Raw genomic sequence first — 21,768 nt, 5'->3', positions numbered from 1 at the left:
ACATCCCCCACCCCGGCTCCTGCAGCATCTCTCTCCAAAGTTCACCCTGCCTTTCTGCTTCTCCACAGGTCAGCCCCCTCCTCCCACCGGCGGCCAGGCTCCACCATGTTTCCTGCCTCTCTCCTCTGTCAAAGCTTGTGTTCTCAGGGTTCCCCTGGGTCTCCCTATCCTCTGTTGACTTCCTCATTGCTCCCCAAGTCCTTCCTAGGAAGAGAAGTGGTCCTGGGGTGGATGGATAGAGGGGCCCACAAGGACAAGTCTGGGAGCCCATGGATCTTTCCAAGGCCTCCTCACTGCTTGTATCTTTTCTCTTTATTGGTTCCCTGGGCCCCAGGGGTCCCCAGTTTCTTGAGCTCCACCTCCCTCCACTGCCACCCTCCTCAGTTATCCCCTCTTTCTCTGCTTCCCTTCTCCTCCTTTCTCTGATTCTTCCTGTGGAAGGCCCTCTTCCTGGCTGCTCAGAGTGGGGGCTGAGGAGGAGCCTGGCTGGGGCGGCTATGTGGTTGGGTGCAGGAGATTCGGTCCAGGGCTGAGGCAGGCCTTCCCGGGTTCCCAGTGGGTGGCTGACAGCCCCATGCCTTGTGAGCTCCTGCCTGCTGTGGCCCACAGTGCCCGGCTTCCCTCTGCAGCTCAGGTATGGCGGTGACTCTGGGAGACTGGGCTTGTTTAGTTAGGAGGAGGCTTGCTCCTTTCTCCACTTCCCAGCCCTCTGCCACTGCCCCCCCCATTCTCCAAAGTCTTGCTTATGGGGGACTCTCCTCTCCACACTCCCTCATCTGCCTGCCTCCTCTCCAGATGGCCAGCCATAAATGGGCCAAAGATGCCCCATCTTCCAGCAAGCCCATATCAGGAGGGTCTTGGGAAAGGAAGTTCCAGCAGGAGGAAGTGAAGGAGAAGAAAGGAGTGCTGTGGACAGAGGGGGATCTGAGGGGGGTCTGAGGAGGCTGGGCTGAGGGAACAGTTCTGACTGTGGTGGGGTGGGGGGCCCTGACCTCAGGGTGGTTGGAGACAGGGGTGGCTGTGTCTGCAAGGGTAAAATGGGCTGTAACCACAAGTCCCTGTGCCCTCTCAGGGACCTGCCCTGGGCCGAGGATTGGGGGTCGTTTGCCCACACCTCAGAGGGCATCCTTATACCTCGCTCTGTCCTGGCAGCCCAGCCCTGGTTAGGGGGTAGGGTAGTGTCAGTCAGTGTAGGCTCATAGCAGAAGGGGTGCCTGTGCTCTCAGCAAGACTTAAGGGTTTTTTAAATCTCCTTGAACCCCAAGGGTCTCTGGACCAGGGAGAGGGCTGGGAGTACAGGTGTCACCTGCTGTGAAGGAGACAAATGGGAGCACCTGGTCCAGTTTGTCACTGAGGATACTCAGGGCCTCCAGGGCTACCCAGGAAGGCCTCCTTGGACTGCCTGCAAAGCAGCCCTTCTGCCCCTGAATCCCCAGCCCCACCCCCACATTCAGGTCCCTGTGGCTGGCGGGCAGTGAAGAAGAGTCTGGAGGCCAGATCTTGGCTTAAGGGAAATAACTTTATTCTGCTTCCTCCAAAGGGGCTGCTGTAGAGGCTCTGGAACTGGAAGCTTCATCGGCACCCTCAGGACAGCGCAGATCAAGATGTGGCAAAGTTACTCCTCATTCAAGCCCTTTTGAAAGGACACAAAACCCCAGTTAGCTCTGGGGAGGTGCGTATTGGGCAGACACAGGGGCAGAAAAAAGGGACACAGGGCACCTGATGGGGGTGGAGAACCGCTTAGGGCCTGAGGGAAGCCCCCAAGGTGGTGAGAGATGTGTCCTAGGGGTTGGTGTGGAGGGGTGAGGACTGTGAGGTCAGCCAGAGGGCGCTACCTGGGTGAGAACAAGGGGGTCCTCTGGGCTGTCCACTTTAGGGCTGAGTTACTGGGCTCTGGGCCAAAAGTAGTGGAAGATGAGAGGAGACCCACAGCTGGGGGGAATTGGGACATAGTGGGACAAATTGGGGCCTTCTAGAGTTGCTGACCACCCTGGGCCTGGGATTTACAAAATCATTAAAGGTTAGAGCTGGAAGAATCTTAGACGTCCTCGAGGACTGCTTTACCTGGCCCTCTGGGGCTTCAGGGTTTAATTGGGGGGGGCGGTGAATGAAGAGGAGGCCTCCCTGGCATGAGCGGGCTCTGTCTGAGGGGCATTGATGGTGGCAGGTGTGCTGACCCAGTGACTAGTGAGGCCCAGGCAAGGCCCACCCACCTTGACGCCGATGTCGCGGCTCTTGGCCCGCAGCTTGTTGACCTGGGACTCGGCGATGTCCGCCCGCTCCTCGGCCTCATCCAGCTCGTGCTGCACCTTGCGGAACTTGGACAGGTTGGTGTTGGCCTGCTCCTCCTGCGGGGGTCCGGGCACGGGGAGGAGGAGGTGAGAGGACGCCAGAGGTCCTCCCAGCCTCCCAGCCCAGGGTGGGGGTGGGGGAGGCTCCACAGTGTCCCTCCTCCAGACCCAGTCCCTAGCAGGGTCGCTCACCGCCTCCTCAGCTTGGCGCTTGTAGGCCTTGACCTTCAGCTGCAGCTTGTCCACCAGGTCCTGCAGCCGCAGTAGGTTCTTTCTGTCCTCCTCTGTCTGGGGTGGGGTGGTTAGGGGTGAGGACGCACGGTTATGAGGGGGAGCTTGCCCCTCCCCCTGCTTGTTGTCTTTACTCAGAGTGAAATATCGGCACCCAGTTCTACTTTCTGATCCTCAGCTAACACTGGAGCGCTTCCCTTTATTTATTTATTTATTTATCATTAAAAAAACTGTTCTATTTTTAATGATTTATTTCAGGAAAGAGTCTGGGGAGCTGATGGAATCCTGAAATCCTGCACAAACCCATGCATGTTCGCTGTTCCAGGGAGCAGGCCCTTAGGGGTCCTGTGGAGGATAAACCCTCCTGTTCTAGAAGCCAGTGCGTGATGGAAGTAATGCTGGGACTGCATGCTGAGATTTTCCGGGCTCCAGGGAAGGGACTCGATCTAAGGACATGTGTGTCCTTTCTGGACTTTCTCGGTTGGAACAGGAGTAAAATCTAATTAGGAGTCTGATTGTAGAAAACAAACCAGAAAGTTCTGAGATGTGTTGAATAACTTTGGGGTCGTTTTTGGTGTATTTTGGTGGTCATGGCCCCCAACCAGAACTTGGTGACATACTTGCTTTTGGGGAATCTGTGCTGGGTGAGCTCTGTCTGGAGCTCTGGGTAGGTGTTGTCCCCAGTGGACAGGCAGAGGGTGAGGTTGAAGGCAGAGTTCCCAGGCCAAGAGGTTCAGAGGTTGACCTCTAGCCAGGGGACAGTCAGTGTCGGACAGGGCTAGGCAGAGTGGAAACGGGGCAGCAGGGGACTGCATTCCCACTCCTTGCTCTGGAGCAGGCTAAGAGAGAACAACACTTCATTCCTCTCGGTGGTATCATCCTAGCTTCCGGCCCTGGTGCAGGGGATCCAGCCAAGAGCAGCCCCCATGCCCGCACCTGGTAGGTGAGCTCCTTGATGCGACGCTCACTCTTCCTCATGCCCTTGATCGACTCCGCATTGCGCTTCTGCTCAGCCTCCAGCTCGTTCTCCAGCTCCCGCACCCGGGCCTCCAGCTTCTGCAGCTGCTTCTTGCCGCCCTTGAGGGCGATCTGCTCAGCCTCATCCAGCCGGTGCTGCAGGTCCTTGATGGTCTGCTCCATGTTCTTCTTCATGCGCTCCAGGTGGGCGCTGGTGTCCTGCTCCTTCTTCAGCTCCTCGGCCATCATGGCAGCCTGGGGGCAGGGGGGAGGTCTAGAAGAACAGGGCCCAGTGCCCCTGGTCCCTCCAGGATCGCCGTCTGCCCAGCCTGGCGTTTGTTTCCCAAGGCCCGCCCACCCGTGCAGCTGCAGGAGTTGGCTTGTCATGGCGCGGTGGCCTGGCCGGGACCCAGGGCCCTCGTTCCTGTCTTTAGTCGGGGGCAGGGGGGGAGCAGTCACTCACATCGGTGATGGCCTTCTTGGCCTTCTCCTCGGCGTTCCTGCACTCCTGCACTGCCTCTTCTACTTCAGTCTGAAGCTGAGACAGGTCTGCATCCATCTTCTTCTTCTGGTTGATGAGGCTGGTGTTCTGAGGATCAAGGTGGGCAGAGCACAAGAAGCCCTGAGCATCCACGGGGGGCTCCCAAACTTCACCAGGCCGAGTCCTGCTGGCCGCGCTTCCCTCCAGGACTGCGCCTCAGGGCGGCTCACCTGGGAGTGCAGCAGCTGCACCCGCTCGCTGGTCTCGATGAGCTCCTGCTCCGCCAGCTTCCGAGAGCGCTCCGTCTGCTCCACCACGGCCCGCAGCTCCTCCAGCTCGGCCTGCAGCAGGTTGTTACGCCGCTCCACGATGGCGATGTTCTCCTTCAGGTCGTCGTTGGCGCGGACTGCATCATCCAGCTGGATCTGGGTGTCCTGCAGACCAGGAGGGTGGGCCCAAGAGAGCAGTTGGCCTCTGGCCTCATCAGAAGGCCGTTAGGCTAGGCTGGGTGCCGATGGAGAGCCCCACGGGCAGGGTCGGGGGTGGGTGTACTGTAGGATGTCTCTGCAGGAGCCGGAGGGAGCACGGCTCTGGTGGGACACCAGCTCCCGGCTTGACCACGTGGAGGCTAGTCCGTCTCCAGGTAAGGGGACTTGCCACGTCTGGAGCCTCCCCGTACCTTCAGCAAGCTCTGGAGACCCTTGACTTGCTTCTGGGCCTCTGCAGCCAGGCGGTTGGCGTGGCTGAGCTGGATCTCCATCTCGTTGAGGTCGCCCTCCATCTTCTTTTTGACCCGCAGGGCCTCATTGCGGCTGCGCGTCTCGGCGTCCAGGGACGTCTGCAGCGAGTCCACGACGCGCAGGTGGTTGCGCTTGGCCTGCTCCATCTCCTCGTCCTTCTCCGCCAGCTTCCGCTCGATCTCTGCCTTGATCTGGTTGAACTCCAGCTGTGCCCGCAGGATCTTGCCCTCCTCATGCTCCAGGGAGGCCTGGCAGGGGGTGGGGCCAGAGGGTTGGAGGTTGACAGGGCATGGGGCCAGGGCCAGGGGTCTGCCCACGAATCACGGATACTAAGTGAGTTCAAGAGTGCTATTAAGTGGTTCAGTCAAAGAAGCAGAAGGAGGAAGAAGAACAGAGAATTTAAAAGAAACAAAAAATAGGCTTAGGAGAGGTGGTTCAGACCTTCACTGAGGAGACCAAGCTAGGAAGACAAAGAGGAAAATGAAGAGAAAGGTGTTGCCAAGGAAACGGAGGCAATCAGGCACAGAATGTAAAAAATCCCTGGGAGGCAGAGGCGGAAAGGAGAGGGGAGTGGATCCTGGAAATCTTGTCTACAATTCCCAGGTAAAATGTCTGTGTGAAGGAACTAGAGTGACCTATGCATGCATGCATTCATCCCACACTATTTATTGAGTGGCTGCTATGTGTCAGGCTCTAAGGATGGACTGGTGAACAAAATGGACAAAAGGGAGATGAACAGGGCCCACAGCCCAGGGCCCGCTCCCCTCCCCGCACCCCGGCCACGCCCCGCACACCCACCTCAGCCTCCTCCAGGGCCGACTGCAGCTCTAGCTTCTCAGCCTCCAGCTGTTTGCGGACCTTCTCCAGCTCGTGGATGGTTTTTCCACTGGAACCCAGCTGCTCCGTCAGGTCGGAGATCTCCTCTGGGGGAGGGGCCCAGGCCGCTCAGTTGGGGGCTGCCATGTTCCCCCGATGGAGGACACCCCTCTTGGAGTCCCTTGGTGGCACCACACAAGGAGGCTCTCCCAAGCCCCTCCCCAGCCTCTCCGGCCCCAGCGCACCCTGGAGGTTCTTATTCTCCCGCTTGAAGGTCTCCAGATGCTCCAGAGACTCCTCATAGGCGTTCTTGAGCTTGAAGAGCTCTGTGCTGAGGGAGCGTGCCTCCTTCTGCGAGGACTCCAGCTCGGACTGGGACTCCTCATACTTCTGCTTCCACTCGGCCAGGATCTGTGGGGACCCAGTTCACTGTACGCCCTCAGCCCCTCACCGCCACTGGTCCTCCAGGGCCTGCCCAGGCCCCTCTGCGGGGCTCAGCCTCCTCCCCAGCACCCCTTCCCCCCGTCCCCCAGGAGGAGGTCCCTGGCTTCCTGGTGATGCTGGTCTCCTTGCTCTGCCCCTGGTCGAGCCCTCCAGCCCAGGCCCACCTTGTCGAAGTTCCTCTGCTTCTTGTCCAGGGCCGCGGCGGCTGCGTTGGAGCGCTCCACGTCCACCATCAGGTCCTCGATCTCATTCTGCAGCCGGTGCTTGGTCTTCTCCAGTGAAGAGCACTTGGCGTTGACGGCCTCCACAGCTTCCTCAGCGTCCTGCAGCCTCTGGGCCAACTTCTTCCTGCCCGGGGCAGTGGCGATTTGGGAAACGGGACAGGGTTGGGTAAGATAGAGGGTGTAGATTTGGACAAGGGGAAACAATGTGAGTGTTCTAGAAAACAATCCTTGAAAACTCAGAAGTGTTGTTGGAGAAGCTGAGTAGAGGCCCCAGGGGACTGAGATTTTGGCCAGCAGAGTGTCTCGGTGGCACGCTGTAAAGACCCACAGCACCGAGGAGCGCCCTCCACGTGGTCTCCTCTGACCCTGGGCCAGCCTCTAGGCTGCAGACATGGAGGAGGCCTGGGCTTCCACGGCTCACCCCACTTCCTTTGTCACAGTACCCTGCCCCTGGTGGGAGCACTCTGCCCTCAGACAAACCTTTTGTTCGTCTTATATTCGGATGAGAAACATAACGCGAGCAAAAAGCTTCCCTGAGAGGAGAAGGAGGTGGGGCCCTGGACTGGGTTACTCCTGTGTTGTCGGGACCTGGCCAAGCGTCCATCCCCGGTGAGGAATCTCCCCAGCATTGGGCTGGGGTGATTCCTGCCTGCAGAGGGGCCTCAGCGAGGGGTGGGCTGCCCGGGGACTCACTTGGCCTCCTCAAGCTCCTCGGTCCTCTGGATGGCGTCTGTCTCGTACTTGGTCCTCCACTGCGCCACCTCTGAGTTGGCCTTGGACAGGACACGCTGCAGCTCAGCCTTGGCCTCCGTCTCCTCCTCGTACTGCTCGCGCAGGAGGTCACAGTCATGCCGGGCGGACTGGAGCGCGTGGGCCAGTGCGTTCTTCGCCTGCGGAGGGGCGGGCACAGGGAGGAGGTCTCAGCTCTCTCCACAGTACACCCCAGTCCTCACCCATGTCCTCACCTGAATTTCTCCCTCCTCCCTGGGACCTCCTCCAGCTCTAATTCCCCAGGGGATCTGGAACAGTCTACAGAGGACTGGTAACAGAGAATGTCCATTGGACGCTGCACTGTTGACGTGAGTTACGCCCAGCACTCCTTGCTTCTCGCTACAAACGTCAGTATCAACCTCATCCCCATTGCCAGGGGAGGGGGCAGGGGCTCAGAGACGCTAGGGGGCTTCCTCAAGACTACCAAGCTCTCAAGGGCATGTTAGGATTGGAGCCCTGGCCTTTTGAAAAGGTCATATTCTTTCCACCTTTTGCTCACAAGGAAAGTATCCAAAGAGGCTCCAGTTTTGCTTCTTTCTCCAGCTTTTAGACCATCCTGCTAATCCCAGGACCCAATGGGGCAGTTCCTGCATCCCACACCTACGCCCTGCCAAGGCTGCCATTCCTCCCTAGTGTGTTTCTCTCCTCCCCCTCACTTGCCCTTGACCAGGCACCCCCTCCTCCAAGAAATGGCAGCAGAAAGGCAGAGGGCCTCTGCCTGGGCAATTGATTTAGGAGACATGAGCTAGACCCTGGGCTATTAATCCATTTGGAAAATGGGAGAACAATGGAAAGATAGCAAGTCTCATTCTTGGGACCTGCTCCCTCCTGGCCTGGGCCAAGTGGCTTGAGTCTGGGCCTCACCTTAACTTCCTCCTCCAGCTGCCTCTTAAGGTCCTCCAGCTGCTGGGTGTAAGTGAGCTTGCCTCGGGTCAGTTGGGAGATCAGTGCCTCCTTCTCATCCAGCTGCCGGGACAGCTCACCTGGAGAGGCACGAAGGCACACTCAACTCTGGAAGGTAAGCCACCCCTCCCTCTCCCCAACCATTCCCTTTCCCCTTAGGCCCCATTCTCTGGAGAGAGGTGTGCATGTGTGGGTGTGGGTCTTGGTGTGGGTGTACGTGCATGTGTGCACATGTGTAAGTGTCTACCCAAGGCTGGTGGCTCGGGCAGTCGGGGGAGATGGGGGGGGCTCACCGTTCTCCGTCTGTAGTTTGGCCCGTTGGCTGGTGAGGTCATTGACTGAACGCTGGGTCTCCTCAGCCTTGCTTCGGTGCTCGTTCATCTGGTCTTCCAGGGTCCGGCACATCTTCTCCAGATTAGCCTGAGGGGGAAAGGGGATTCACACAATGGATGTAGGGGGCCTTGAAGGGTGGAAAGGGATACAGTTACAGAAGTACAGAGGAGAGGCATGGATGGGAGAGATTTGGAGAACAGAGTGGATGAAGGGAAGTGGGATATGGAACTATCAGAGAAGAGAGGAGACACAGACACAAAGTGAAGGTGGGTGGAGATAACTGCAGGCAAGGATGGTGAGCAGGCCGCCCACCTTGGCCTTGATGATCTGCTCCATGTTGGAGGTGACATCGTCCAGCTCCAGCTTGAACTCGCTCTTCTCCTTCTCCAGCTTCTGCTTCACGCGCTGCAGGTTGTCGATCTGCTCGCTCAGCTCGGCCACGCTGTCCGCGTGCTTCTTGCGCAGGGCCGCCGCCGTGGCCTCATGCTGCAGCGTGGCCTCCTCCAGGTCCCGCCTCATCTTCTGGAACTCGGCCTCGCGCTTCTTGTTCATCTCGATCTGCACGGATGTGGCCCCACCGGCCTCCTCCAGCCGCTCGCTGATCTCCTCCAGCTCCCGGGACAGGTCTGAGCGCAGCTTCTCCACCTTGGCCCTGGCCGTGCGCTCGGCCTCCAGCTCCTCCTCCAGCTCCTCGATGCGAGCCTGGCCCAGGACACAGAGGGCTCAGACCCACTGCCTGGAGCCCTCCCTTGGGGAGCGCCCACCCCACAGCTCTAGAGCATTCCTGGCCTGTCTGGAACAGCAAGTCTTTTCAGTTCTACCAGCAGAGAAGTAGAAATAAAAGGATTTGGAGGAGATGTTTTGGATAGCTGAACTAGCCTTCTTTTAGGCCAGAACTTTATACATTTTCTATTGGAAAGAAAGTGGCTGAAGTTGACTGTTGAAGAGGGACAAAGAGACCTGTGTTCTAGGGATATTTTAAGCGGTTTAGTGGCAAAAATATTAAAAGTTTAGCATGAGAGAGCCATGTTTGTCTGAAGCCCTAACATGGTGTCTGCTCTAGGGGTAAGAATCAAAGCCACAGATTGTCAGGGCTAAAGGGATCTTAAAAGCCATTGGTAACAAGGGAGGACACAGAGATCCAGATATCTGGAATGAGTTCCCCACAGTTGCTAGCTCAACCAGAGCTGAGACAGGAAGCCAGGATTTCTGGGCCCTATACCTGTGATCTTTTCCAGGTTTTTACCTATGTCATCCTTGGATCACCCAGCCCTCCTAGGGTTGCTCCCTAGGTGTACTGTGATAGTTTAAGCTCTCCCTTCATGGACCTATAGCAAGTTCCTGTAATGCTGGGGGGAGGACATCCTGGAGAATGGGGTGGAGGAAGTTGATAGTCTGCCCAGGGGCTCCAGCCTAGGCATCCCAAAGCTTACCTGAAGCTCTTTGAGCTTCTTCTGCAACTGGCTGCCCAAGGCCTGCTCATCTTCAATCCTCGCATTGAGGGCATTCAGCTCGAAGTCCTTCCTGGGGGGAAGGAGGGAGGGTAAGATGAGGAAGGTCCGTTGGGCAGCAGGAGGGCCCACCAGTACTTGGAAACGGTAATACCAAAAAAAAAAAAGAGCAGGATTTCATCAGAAAAGTAGTGTTTGAGGCTGATGTAGGGTCCCTGAAAATGTACCACATGTTGAAGGCCTCAAGTCTAGCAAGAAATGTAACGGGCAGAGGACCACAGGTGGGGTGAAAACACCTGGGTTCTGTGGGACTTCGTCTCTATCGTCCTGTAGAATGACGTCATTGGACCAGACGGTTTCCAAGGCCCCTTTTAGCTCCGATGGCCTTAATTCTATCACTGTTACTTTGGGTTGTTGGGTTAGCCTTTCTGAGCCTTCATTTCCTCTTTGGTAAAGTGGGCCTCAAAATGCCATTTTTAGAAGGTGGTTTGAGGATCCTTGGGATCACGTACTCCTTCATTCATTCAGCACCTGCTGTGCCTGGGGAAGTGTGAGGGCTCCTAGGTGGACACAGGCCCCAGGAAGATGCAATCATGATGACTCTTAGAGGCTTTCATAGTCCTGACCCTAGAGCCCCATAAGATCCTTAATTATCCAAAACTACCCTGCAGGCTGTTTCTCAAGTGTGGAAAGTGGACATCTTGGTAGGACTTGCAGTAAGAACTGGATCCATGAGTTAATCAGATCCCTGCACTGCTGAAGAGTGGGGGATGCCCCATTTCTCTGTGGTCCTCAGAGCTCTCTGAGAAGGACCTGAAAGGCCCATCCTGAGAGGCTTTTGTGTGGGGCCCTCCTCGGTGTTAAGCAACTGGTCTCCAAGTGGTTAACCAACTGGTGTGTAGAAGGAGGAAAGCTATGAGTTTCCATCCTTCTCCGCTGCCCAACAGGAAGAAAAGGCTCGAGGAATCCAGGTTAGACTGTTTTGCCAGGGAGGACAGCAGGGCACTGCTGCATGTGTCTGGGGGAGGAGAGCCCTCTTTCTGGAGGCTCTGCCCATGGTTTTGCCCACACTGTCGGAGGCTGTGTGAGGCTTGCAGCCTCCGAGGGTGAACAATTTGGGACAGCTTGTACTGTCATAGGTGTAACAGACTGCTGAGCTGGGGAGGAGGAAAGGCGCCAGGGAGGGGAAACACGCTACTTTTTCAGCCTCTCATCCAGCTGCTGTTTGTCGTTCTCCAGGTCCATGATGCTCTCCTGGGTCAGCTTCAGGTCGCCCTCCAGCTTCCGCTTTGCTCGCTCCAGGTCCATGCGCACTTTCTTCTCCTGCTCCAGGGATCCCTCCAGCTGGTGGGGAGAAGGAGCAGTGTGCCCCGTAAGACCAATCATCCTGATTTGGGGATTTGGAAGTTTAGTCACTCCAGATTTGGGGAATCCTAAGACATGTCCGGGACTTGGAAAAGCTTTCCCAGAGTGAGCCAAGGGACTATGAGAGTGCCCAGCTTGGAGGGATGCTCAGTAACTATTTGATAAATGATTTCATGAATGACTGTATGAAAAAATCCAAAGCTCCATTCATTCATCCAGCAGTATCCTGCAAGAGCGTGTTAGGCACTTCAGATGCAAAACTGAATCAATCCACGTTCTCACCTAAAGGCACTTACAATGTTATGGCTGAGACAGATACTTCGATAATGATAACATGGGTGATAAATGATCCAATGGAGATATGCCCAGAAAACTATCTATGGAACAATGACCACTGAAGGCCAGATCCTGCTTAAAATATTAGAGGTCACAAGATCCTCAGAGCCTCACAAAATTCCCAAAGAAATATGTCACATTCTTACGTGATAACTCTCTAGACCCTGTGGTCTATAAAGGCTTGAACCTAAATTGAAATAAGGAAGTCCAACTCTATTGTTGATCATATTAGTGGAATGAGATACATAACTCATAAGTGATCACCTTTACCCTTTTCTATTCTCCAGTCCCCTACTAGAAATGTATCAGGGGAGGGAACCCTCCCCAGTCCCATCCTTCCAAACACACACACGCATACACACACACACGGTATATCTAGGTCCTGTGACAATCTACTTACATCATCCACTTGCTGCTCCAGCTTGACCTTGGCCTTGGTCAAGGTGTTGACCTTGTCCTCCTCAGCCTGAAGATCATCTAGGGCCTGCTGATGGGCCTCTTGCAGAGCCTTCTTTTCCTTGGTCAGCTTGGCAATGATCTCATCTAGCCCAGCCATCTCCTCTGTCAGGTTCTTCACCTGTGGGTCAAGAACCCCATCCCCTTCAGGGTCAGAGGTCATCAGCCTCGAGACCTCTATGGGGATGTCCAATGCCAAGGACCAGAACCACACCATGGTCTAGAAATCCTAAGACCTGGGCTAGAGTCAGAAGGAGCTGCCCTCACCTTGTTCTCTGTTGCATGCTTCTCCTTCTCCACCTTGGCCAGCGTCAGCTCCAAGTCATCAATGTCCCTTTTGAGCTCAGAGCACTCATCTTCCAGCTTGCGCTTCTTGGCAGTGAGCTCCGCATTCATCTCCTCCTCATCCTCCAGCCTCTCGGTCATCTCCTTCACCTTGGCCTCCAGCTGGATCTTGTTCTTAATCAGCTGGTCACAGCGCTCCTCTGCGTCAGCCAGGTTGTCTTGTTCCTGAGGATAAGGCACAGAGGGGAGGCTTTTCAGTGGTGGGGTCCTCACATTGTCAGGTTTGGGGAGGAAGAGGCTCAGCCTGTAGGAGGTGAGCTGTAGGATATATCCAGCTGAGAAAAACCTCAGAAGGATGATGAAGGGAAGGATTTCAGGACAATGTGATGGGAACATTGGGGGATGGAAGCAGAGAGGCTCTCTTCCTCTGGTCTACTTCACTGCAGGAAAGGAACTGCATTTACTGATGCCAGCACTTTACATATTTACTGTCTGGTAAGATGGACAGCTTCATCCCTAGTCCAGAGATGAGGACATTGAGACTCAAAGACAATGCATTGTTTACGTAAGTTCAAAAAATTATTGGGCTGTGGATCCAGGTTGAAACCAAGTGGAAAGCCAGTGTTTTTACAAGTTGGTTCTTTCTCCCTTCCCTTTTGTCCTCTAGAGGGACCCCCTTGGAGGACTTTGGAGTGTTGATTCCAGAAACCTGCATCTGTGAGAGGACAAGGTGAGCCCTGCGTGGGGAAGTGGAGGAGGCGTGGGGAATGTTGGCTGAGCAGGACCGGCGAGCTAACAGAGACCCAGGAGCCTCACCGCCTGCACTTGGAGCTGGAGGTCATTCTTCTCCTGCAGCAGGGACACCATCTTCTCCTCCAGCTCCTTGCGGCGAGCCTCTGACTTCTCCAGCGCCTCTTTGATGCGCGCGAACTCCTCCTTCATGTTGGCCATCTCCTTCTCCGTCTCTGCGCTCTTGAGCAGCGGCTTGATCTTGAAGTACAGCTTCATCCAGGGCCAGTTCTTGACCCCCATGAAGGCCCGGATGTTCCACTGGATGATCAGCAGGGAGTCTCTGCAGGGGCCCAGCAAGAGAGGGTGGTGAGAGAGTCCCAGCTCCTTCCTGTCCTGAAGCCCTGACTTGTAATAGTTCTCCCTTTCTCTCTGAAGCCCTGGCTGTGAGGCCCATCCGCAGTCCATAGGAGCCCCTCCTGCTAGTCTGCTTGCTTCACATCTCGGTGAGCTTTCCTCTGACACTGTCCCTGAATCAGCCTGGACCTTAGATGGCCAGGAGCCTCCTTTTGAAGCCCTCACCTGCGTTCCAGCAATTTCTTATACTCCATTCTGGAGAGCACACCCCGAGACTGGGCCTGGATGCGGGTAATGATGCGGCTCAGCCTCTCATCCCGCATCTCCTCCAGCAGCCCCAGCAGCCCCGCCTTGAAGAACACCTGTGGGCCAGCAGTGGGTGGGCCGGGAGAGGAAAGAGGAGAGGTTGCTTTTAAGCAGTGTAATACCCTAGGAAAGAACTCAAGGGAGGAGACCAGTGACAGCTGGAGCTGGGACAGGGGCACTGGATGGTCCATGGGGAGGGGGAGAAGGCAGTTCGGAGATGGTCCTAAGATGACTGGTAAAAGGGAAGGAGCTGTGAGGTGGGGACCCAAAGGACAGGAGAGGTCTCTCTGTAGTCAGCTCGCCTCCTCCCTTCCCTCACCTTGGTGTGGCCGAACTTGTACTGGTTGTGGTCAATGTCCAGGGAGCCCAGCAGCTTCTCTGCCCCTTTCCTGCTGTCAATGAACTGGCCCTCAGGGATGGCTGCTGGGTTCAGGATGCGGTACCTGGAGAGGGTGGTGTCCCGAGTCACTCATGTTCTGGACCAATCTGCTCTGCCCACAGCACTCAGGGCCACCTGTGGACTTGCTTCCCCACCAAGTCTGCCCAGGCTCCCTCTGCTCCCTGAGCTCTGGGGAGCCCCCATACCCACCTCTGCCGGAAGTCCCCGTAGAGGATACGGTTGGGGAAGCCCTTCCTGCAGATGCGGATGCCCTCCAGCACACCGTTGCAGCGCAGCTGGTGCATGACCAGGGGGTTGTCTATCACCCCTGCAGCAGGACGAGGTGGGAGAGGAAGGTGTGGGGAGAGTGCCAGGCTAAGCCAAAAATTCTGGGCTCTGATTCTGGGTCTGCCTCTCACTAGCCAGCAACCTTAGGGAAAATCCTTTTTTTTCCCCGCCTTAGCTGTACTCTTAAGAATAACCAAAGGTTTTCCCATTCCTTCTTCTACGTTGTATTTATTATCATAGGTAGTTGCCATTTTCTAGAGAAAAAACTAAGCCCAGAAGAATTAAGGCACCTCACCAAGGTCACTAAGCTGACCAGAGCAGAGCCAGGCCCCTGAGGAACTGGAATTCCTAATCAGTCAAAAAGGATAAACAATCTCTATATGTCTCACTGGGGGTTGCGTGCTATGAGGTAATGCCCATGAACGTGCCTTACAGGGCCCCCTTGAGCCATGCTGCAAATACGGGGAAATGGGGAGAGACTAGTCTGCCATCTCATGGGGGACCGGAGGAGAGTGTCATTTGGAAACCACTGAGGTGGGGGGTTAGGAGATGGCTGAGGAGTCCCTGTCCCCAGGGCATGGGGCATGCAGCCAGCAAGGGGCTGGGCTGAGTTTCGGACCTCACCTGGAGACTTTGTCTCATTGGGGATGATGCAACGCACAAAGTGGGGGTGTGTGGAACGCAAGTTGGTCATCAGCTTGTTCAGATTTTCCTGTGGCCCAAAGCACAGGAGGGAAAAGTAATGCAGGTGAAGGAGAGAGAAGTAGGGAAGGAAGGGGAAGAGAGAGAGGATGAAGGAATGGTGGGGAGGACACGGAGGAGAGAGAGGTCAGAAGGACAGAGGGAAGGGGAGAGTGAGATGGGAAACACAGAGAGAAGAGGCCACCAGCAAAGAAGGAAAGGATGGAGAGGAGGAAAGACAAGGAGGGAAAGGGGCCACAGGGAAGGAGGAGACAGAGAAGTCAGGCATGGGAACGGCGGGAAGGAGCAGGGCTGGTGGGTGCTGGGGAGCCATGCTGGGCTGGGGCTGGGGGCACACGCTTACCCTGTGCACAGCTGACACGGTCTGAAAGGATGAGCCTTTCTTGGCTTTGCCTTTGCCCTTATCGACAGCTGTGGGAGGAGAATCAGGGAAAATGACCTGAATGGACGTGTGGATGGAGAAGAGGCCTCCATCACGGACTCTCCCTACATCCTCACTTGTATCTGACTTCCAGGTGAGGGCCTTTACTATGTGGGGCCCAGCTTCTCCACCCCATTCTATCTCACTGAGCCTGTAAACCTTAGGGCACAACCTGACACGGAAGGGGTCAAGTGTTGCAATGAGCTTGCCTCAGGACCATGGTAGAAACCCTGCTCCTTAGTCCCCAGGGTTCTGATCTCTACTTACGTGCGTCAGCCCCCGCATAGTTGGCAAACAGGTTGCTGAGCAACTTGAGGGAGGACTTCTGGTACAAGCCCACCACCGTCTCATTGAGCGGGTCTTTGTTCTTCTGCAGCCAGCCCAGGATGTTGTAGTCCACGGTGCCGGCATAGTGGACCAGGGAGAAGTGGGCTTCCTGCTTCCCCTTGACATTGCGTGGCTTCTGGAAGTTGTTGGACTTGCCCAAGTGGTTGTCATAGAGCTTGGCCTTGAAGGTCATGTCAGTGGCCTTGGGGAACATGCACTCCTCCTCCAGGATGGACATGATGCCCATAGGCTGAGGGTAGAGGGGAAAGCGTTACTGAGCATGCTTCATGCGGATGCAAAAGCATCCTGCTCTAAGCTCAGTATTTGCTTATGGTGATGCCCCTTTGGGAATTAAGGTAACAGGCTCAGATTTGAGTGCAGTTATTTACCGACCTACACTTGTTCATGCCGTCCCAAGGTGGAAGACTTTGTTTTCAGAGGGACCTTTGTGAAAGTCTGGGGAAATGAATGATATGGATGCTTCACACAGCACTCCATCGTTTAGATCCCTGTCATGGCACAGCTGAAAACAGGTGTACTCTGATTCCCTGCCCCACACTCAAGCCAGGTCAAACCCAGGTTGTTAAACACACTGGTATGGGAGGATTCCTGGAGCTGCCCATCCTCCCTGTGTCCATTCTCAAGCCCCTGCGACCTCAGCTCTCCCTGTGCCACCCTGTCCTGGGTGGTCAGGACACAACAGGGCTCGGGATCCAGAGCATGTTCCCCAGCAGGGTAGGGGCTGCCATTTAGACGGGGGCATTCAGGTATGGTGTGAGTGGGGAATTCAGCCACTCTGTCTGGAACGCCAGGGGACGGGGACACAGGCAGCAGGCTAGGCAGCACCTTCTCAATGAGGTCGATGCAGGCCTGCAGGTCCATGCCAAAGTCAATGAACTCCCACTCGATGCCCTCCTTCTTGTACTCCTCCTGCTCCAGCACGAACATGTGGTGGTTGAAGAATTGCTGCAGCTTCTCGTTGGTGAAGTTGATGCACAGCTGCTCAAAGCTGTTGAACTGCAGGGAACAGGGGCGGAGCAGGTCAGGCCTGCAGGGATCTGAGCAGCCCGTGTGGTCCCCCCACCCCGAAGTGGTTTGACCTGGCCTACCCAAGCCCAGACAGGGGTGTGGCCAGGCCCCTGCCCTGTCGGGCCAGTGGGGAAAGGTGCTACCCTGGAAGACAGGATGAGGCATCAGCCTTTTCCGAGATTGGCCGTGATGGTCACAGGTGGGAACGAGTGAGTCACCCTCCCCCCTCCCCCCCGCCCCTGTGCATGTGTGCCTAGGCTCCCCCACTCACGTCGAAGATCTCGAAGCCGGCGATGTCCAGGACCCCTATGAAGTACTGGCGCGGCTGCTTGGTCTCCAGGGTGGCGTTGATTCTCGTCACCATCCAGTTGAACATCTTCTCGTACACGGCCTTGGCCAGGGCCCCGATGGCATATGATACCTGGAAGTTGAGGGAGAAACCGAACGAGCAGATTAATGCAGAGACTGAAATCCAAAGCCCTCCCTGAAGCCTGCCAGCCCCCTCCCCACTTATCTTCTGAAGATGACCTACCTGCTGGACATTCTGCCCCTTGGTGACATACTCGTTGCCCACTTTCACCCGAGGGTGGCACAGCCCCTTGAGCAGGTCGGCTGAGTTGAGCCCCATGAGGTAGGCGGACTTGTCAGCCTCTGGAAGGAGAGGGCAGGCAGCCAAGTTGGCACAGGGAGGACTCCTCTCCAGATGTGGCCCCCACCTGCCCCCAGCATACCAGACTCCCACCTTCAGTGCCATCTGGCTCAGCCTGCTCCTCTCGCTGCTTCTGTTTGAACTTCATGTTTCCAAAGTGCATGATGGCACCCGTTAGCTTGTACATGGAGTTCTTCTCCTCTGGAGTGAAGCCCAGCACATCAAAGGCATTCTGTAGGCAAACCGCATATTGGTGGACCCCAGAAAAGGAAGTATGGCAGGTAAATGAGATCCCTCTTCAGCTGGAGAGAGAACTCTCCTGAATCCCTGTAGCTTCTGAGACTCTCATACCCAGTGTGGAACTCCAAAACCAAGTGCAGGAAAGTTGCACACTGCCCCAGATCTGGCATCAGTGGCCACATCTGTCCTTTGGAGGTGCTCTAGCCACCCACTCATGTTTTCTACTTTTGTCTCTCTTCTCGACCCTACACTTGATTCCCTGCTTTCTCTACCTGTCTATATCTAGTCTTCACCTAATAGGCTGCCCCCATCCCATGGCAACTGCGTGAACCACCCCCTTTCCCTTGGTGATGCTTTGCTTCTTGGCTTGTCTGCTTCTCTGTCCCACAATGTTCAGCCCTTTCTATTTGCTCAAACACCAAATACTGGTCACCCCATCTCAACATACCCATTCCCCAACACATCCTGGTCATAAGACATGTTCTGGCCCTTGGGGAGGGTCATACCACTTTGAATAACAGATAGCATCTCCTCCTTAGCCAGTGAACTGGCCTCATTTACCCCTCTTCCAGTGCCCTCACTTCTCTACCAGGTTCTTACCCACTTACATCAGTGGCCATGAGCTCCTCGGAGTCATCGATGGAGGCCACCGTGGTCTCTCCTTGGGAGATGAATGCATAATCGTAGGGGTTGTTGGTGATCAGCAGCATGTCTGGGAGGAGAAGATGGGTTGAGGAAGGGGCACAAAACTCTGGCTCTCACTGGGGTTGCCTACCACAGTACAGGGCTTGCAGGAAAGCATATGACAAGGCTGACTGTGGTCTCACATCCCACAGAACTGAATCCAGCAGTGCCATAAACCCAGGGCATGTCTGCAAGCAGCCGCAAGCAGAGGGGACCAGGTTACCATGGAGATAGTTGGTCTCGGTTGGTAGCTCTGACTCACCCAGCAGCTCAGGTTTTTTGTTAGACAGGATTTGGTAGAAAATGTGATAATCTCTCTCTGCTTTCAGCTGGAAAATAACTCTGGATTTTTCCAGAAGGTCTGTGAACAGTAGGGGGAGAAGAGGGAAAGAAATTTGGGGATTTAGGTACAAGGAAATAGAGGAAAATGAATGATAAATGTAGCAAGTAAAAGGCAGAGGAAAAGAGAAAGACAAAGAGAGAGACTCTCATGCAGGCATGAAGAGACAGAGGTGGAGAAAGACTAGAGGAAGTCTAAGAGGGAGATAAGTATACAGACCCAGAGAAACAAAGAGAGACAGAAGGAGAGGGAGAGAGACTGAAAGGCAGAGGCCTAAAGAGAGACATAGATAGAGAGATGGAGAGAAGAGAGGGATAGGTTGGGATTGTGATCACATCGAACAAGAGTGAGCTCAAGCCGAATCCTAGCAGATTCATGGCACTCACAGGTCTCTATGTCTGCAGATGCCAACTTTCCAGTTGCCCCAAAATGGATTCGAATGAATTTCCCCTGTGGAGATTGAGGAGACCGATGATGAGTTGAGGCAAGGCTCGTATTTGACACCATCCCTCCACCAACCCAAATCCCAAATTCAAGGTCAGGGATCACTCACGAAGCGGGAGGAGTTGTCATTCCGGACGGTCTTGGCATTGCCAAAGGCCTCCAGGGCGGGGTTGGCCTGGATGATCTGGTCTTCCAGGGTGCCCTGCAGAGATCAGGAAGGATGGTGGGTGAGAGGCCTCCCCCTCCCCTTTTTCAGTGCAGGCCCGTGGAGGACAACAGGCCTACCTTGCCTGGCGTCTGATCCTTCTTGCTCCGATCCCCAATGGCAGCAATAACAGCGAAGTACTGGATGACCCTCTTGGTGTTGACCGTCTTCCCGGCCCCGGATTCCCCGCTGTTGGGAGAGTCAGAGCCTCATTAGGCAGTGAACAGATGCAGTTCATTGAGACAAACAAACCTCAAGTCAGGAGAGAGGGTCTGGTCCTACTTGACAGTGGGAGCCCCCACACATGGGATCAGGGGGAGCACCGGGAAGGGTGCCACAAGAAGTTGCCGGGTTTGGGCAGAAGAATCTTGGTCTTAGCTAGGCAAGGTCTTTCCCTTTCGGCAAAGAAAAGGTGAGGCTGGCAGAATGGGGAGTGTTACTGAAGGGAAAGATGAAAGAAAACGAGGAGGGGATGAAGACACAGTGATACTGGGCTTATGGATAAGTGAGTGATGAGCTGGAGGAGAGTGAGCAAAGGGGACGGGAGAGGAAAACTCCAAGAGGGGTGGGAAGCAGAAAGAAGTGGGGAAGGCAAGGCAAGGGTAAAGGCCACAGAAGAAAGAGAAGCTGGCACAAAGATGGAGGGAAATGAGAATTGTGGGTCCATGCATGGGGGCTGGGGTCCTGGATAGGGGCTGGGGTCAAGAAGGTTCTGAAAGAGAACGGGTTAGGAGCTACACTCACGTGATCAGAATGGACTGGTTTTCTCTGTCTGTTGGGAACAAGTAGGAAGGAAAAATCAGGAAACACACAGGATGCTCCTGCCTGGCATCCACCCACCCTTCTCCCGCCCCACATCCCGGCCTCCCTCCAGGCACCTGGAGGTGCCAGACCTACTGTGTGTCCCCCCCCACACACGCAGATCCCAAGAAAACCCTGCCACCAAGTCCTGTCACCTGTCAGCATGTACTGATAGGCGTTGTCAGAGATGGAGAAGATGTGGGGTGGCGCCTCGCTCCTCTTCTTGCCCCGGTAGGCAGCCACCACCTCAGCGTTGTACACCGGCAGCCACTTGTAGGGATTGACGGTGACGCAGAAGAGGCCCGAGTAGGTCTGGGGTAGAGAAGGAGGGTTGAGTTGCTCATGATAAAGAGGGAGGAACAGTGGGTTTCCAAGTTAGAGAACAATGCCAGGAGGGGAAGAAGAGAAGGGAAAATCTACAAAAGCACTCAATCTGAGGACTCCCGGCCTTGGGGGTGTTAGAACTGAACCAGGGATGCAGGGCCACGGACAGCATGCAGTAATACCTGGACACAAGGAACGGAAACCTGTGGCTCCAGCAGGTGGGCCTCTGGGGACTGGGAAGCTACTAGACTCAAAGGGCGTCCTGGATGGCGCACTCACGTAGATCATCCAAGAGGCGTAGCGCTCCTTGAGGTTGTAGAGCACAGCGGGCTCATGCAGGAAGGTCAGCATGGCCATGTCCTCGATCTTGTCGAACTTGGGAGGGTTCTGCTGCATCACCTGGTCCTCCTTCACGGTCACCGTCTGCAACAGCCCCCATGCAGGCCCCACGGTCAGCCCTCCCTCTGCTCGGAAAGGAGTAGGGCGAGTTCTAGGACAGCCATGTTCAAGAGAGAAGGATGGGCATCACAGAGAAGATAGAGAGGATATTGGGAATGAGAAGGGCTGTTTGGAAGCCGTGGATCCCTGCCCCAAGAGGGGGAAAGCAGGCTGTCCTCAGGTCTGTGTGGGACGGGTCCTGCTGGGAACTCCTCTGTGTACCCAGCTGCGGGAGGGGGTCCCAGGAGGGCCTCTCATGCCAGTCCTGCTACCTGCCTTGCCATTTTCGGTCTCAGCGGTGACTTTGCCACCCTCTCGAGACACAATTTTGGCTTTGACGAACTCCTCTTTGTCATCGGGCACAAAGACATCTTTCTTGAGGTCAAAAGGTCGGGTCTGGGCTTCCAGCCGCTCCTTCTCTGACTTGCGCAGGAAGGGGGCAGCGGCCCCAAACGCGGCCATCTCCGCGTCCACCATGGCTGCGCCTGCAGGGGGTGGGAATCGGAGAAGATGCCAGATGCCCTCCCTTCCACCCAGCCTCCACTGCCTTCCCCAGGCTCTCTCTCCTTCAGTGGGAGCCCCAGAGCCTAGCACTCTCCTTGTGAGTCAGGAGCAGGTCACCTTGCATCCCTTATTCTTTGAGCCGATCCACCAACCTGAGAATAGCCTAGCAAACCTGTCAGGGCAGAAGGGGAGGCGAATGTTTGTTCAGCCTGGGGCTCTCCTAGAGGAGAAAGGAGCATTCTGGGCTTCTCTGGGAGCAGAAAGCTAACTACGTCCATCTCAAATCCTTGTCCCTCCCCGACTCTTCCCTGGTCACAGGCAAAGGGCTCTTTGTTGCCAAGATACACTTCCCAAGGCAAGGCAGAAACTAGAGTCCCATAACCTGGCTTTGAGGCTGTCATGGCCAATCTCCCCAGATTCCCCCACACTCCGTCTTCAGCTTTCCTTACCTTGGCTTCTCAAAGGTGTATACTAAATGAAAGGGGCTCAAGCCTGCAGGGGACCTGGAAAGACGGAA

The 21,768-nt window shown here is 55.6% G+C and overlaps 1 protein-coding gene across 1 annotated transcript; it reads right to left on the bottom strand.

The window, feature by feature from the left end:
* Positions 1-1,500: 1,500 nt before the first annotated feature.
* On the bottom strand, positions 1,501-21,224 carry LOC122893077 (myosin-7). Its single transcript, XM_044229873.1, has 38 exons — positions 21,024-21,224; positions 20,589-20,732; positions 20,141-20,297; positions 19,929-19,956; positions 19,265-19,373; positions 19,089-19,181; positions 18,922-18,985; positions 18,458-18,556; positions 18,120-18,223; positions 17,365-17,503; positions 17,155-17,273; positions 16,894-17,043; positions 16,440-16,610; positions 15,534-15,843; positions 15,189-15,256; positions 14,768-14,855; positions 14,066-14,183; positions 13,796-13,919; positions 13,396-13,532; positions 12,901-13,156; positions 12,067-12,309; positions 11,744-11,920; positions 10,841-10,986; positions 9,625-9,715; positions 8,504-8,893; positions 8,152-8,278; positions 7,820-7,938; positions 6,878-7,074; positions 6,125-6,308; positions 5,762-5,927; positions 5,499-5,623; positions 4,640-4,948; positions 4,191-4,394; positions 3,943-4,068; positions 3,459-3,734; positions 2,484-2,579; positions 2,214-2,348; positions 1,501-1,633 (listed from the first exon to the last, which is right to left on the bottom strand). The coding sequence occupies exons 1-38, from the start codon at positions 21,222-21,224 to the stop codon at positions 1,616-1,618; spliced, it is 5,808 nt and encodes a 1,935-aa protein (XP_044085808.1). The 3' UTR covers positions 1,501-1,615.
* Positions 21,225-21,768: the final 544 nt, after the last annotated feature.

This window comes from Neovison vison, chromosome 13 (assembly GCF_020171115.1).
Source record: "Neovison vison isolate M4711 chromosome 13, ASM_NN_V1, whole genome shotgun sequence".
Taxonomy (NCBI): domain Eukaryota; kingdom Metazoa; phylum Chordata; class Mammalia; order Carnivora; family Mustelidae; genus Neogale; species Neogale vison.
The sequence above is the reverse complement of the archived record's forward strand: the minus strand, read 5'-3'. Positions and strand labels throughout refer to the sequence as shown.

Coding starts and splice junctions, on each gene's coding strand:
- LOC122893077 (XM_044229873.1), bottom strand. CDS start 21,224: ATGGTGGACGCGGAGATGGCCGCGTTTGGGGCCGCTGCCCCCTTCCTG. Junction 15,844..16,439: donor GCATCGACCTCATTGAGAAG/GTGCTGCCTAGC, acceptor CTCTACCCTCAG/CCTATGGGCATCATGTCCAT. Junction 4,069..4,190: donor TGCAGCTGCTGCACTCCCAG/GTGAGCCGCCCT, acceptor CTTGATCCTCAG/AACACCAGCCTCATCAACCA.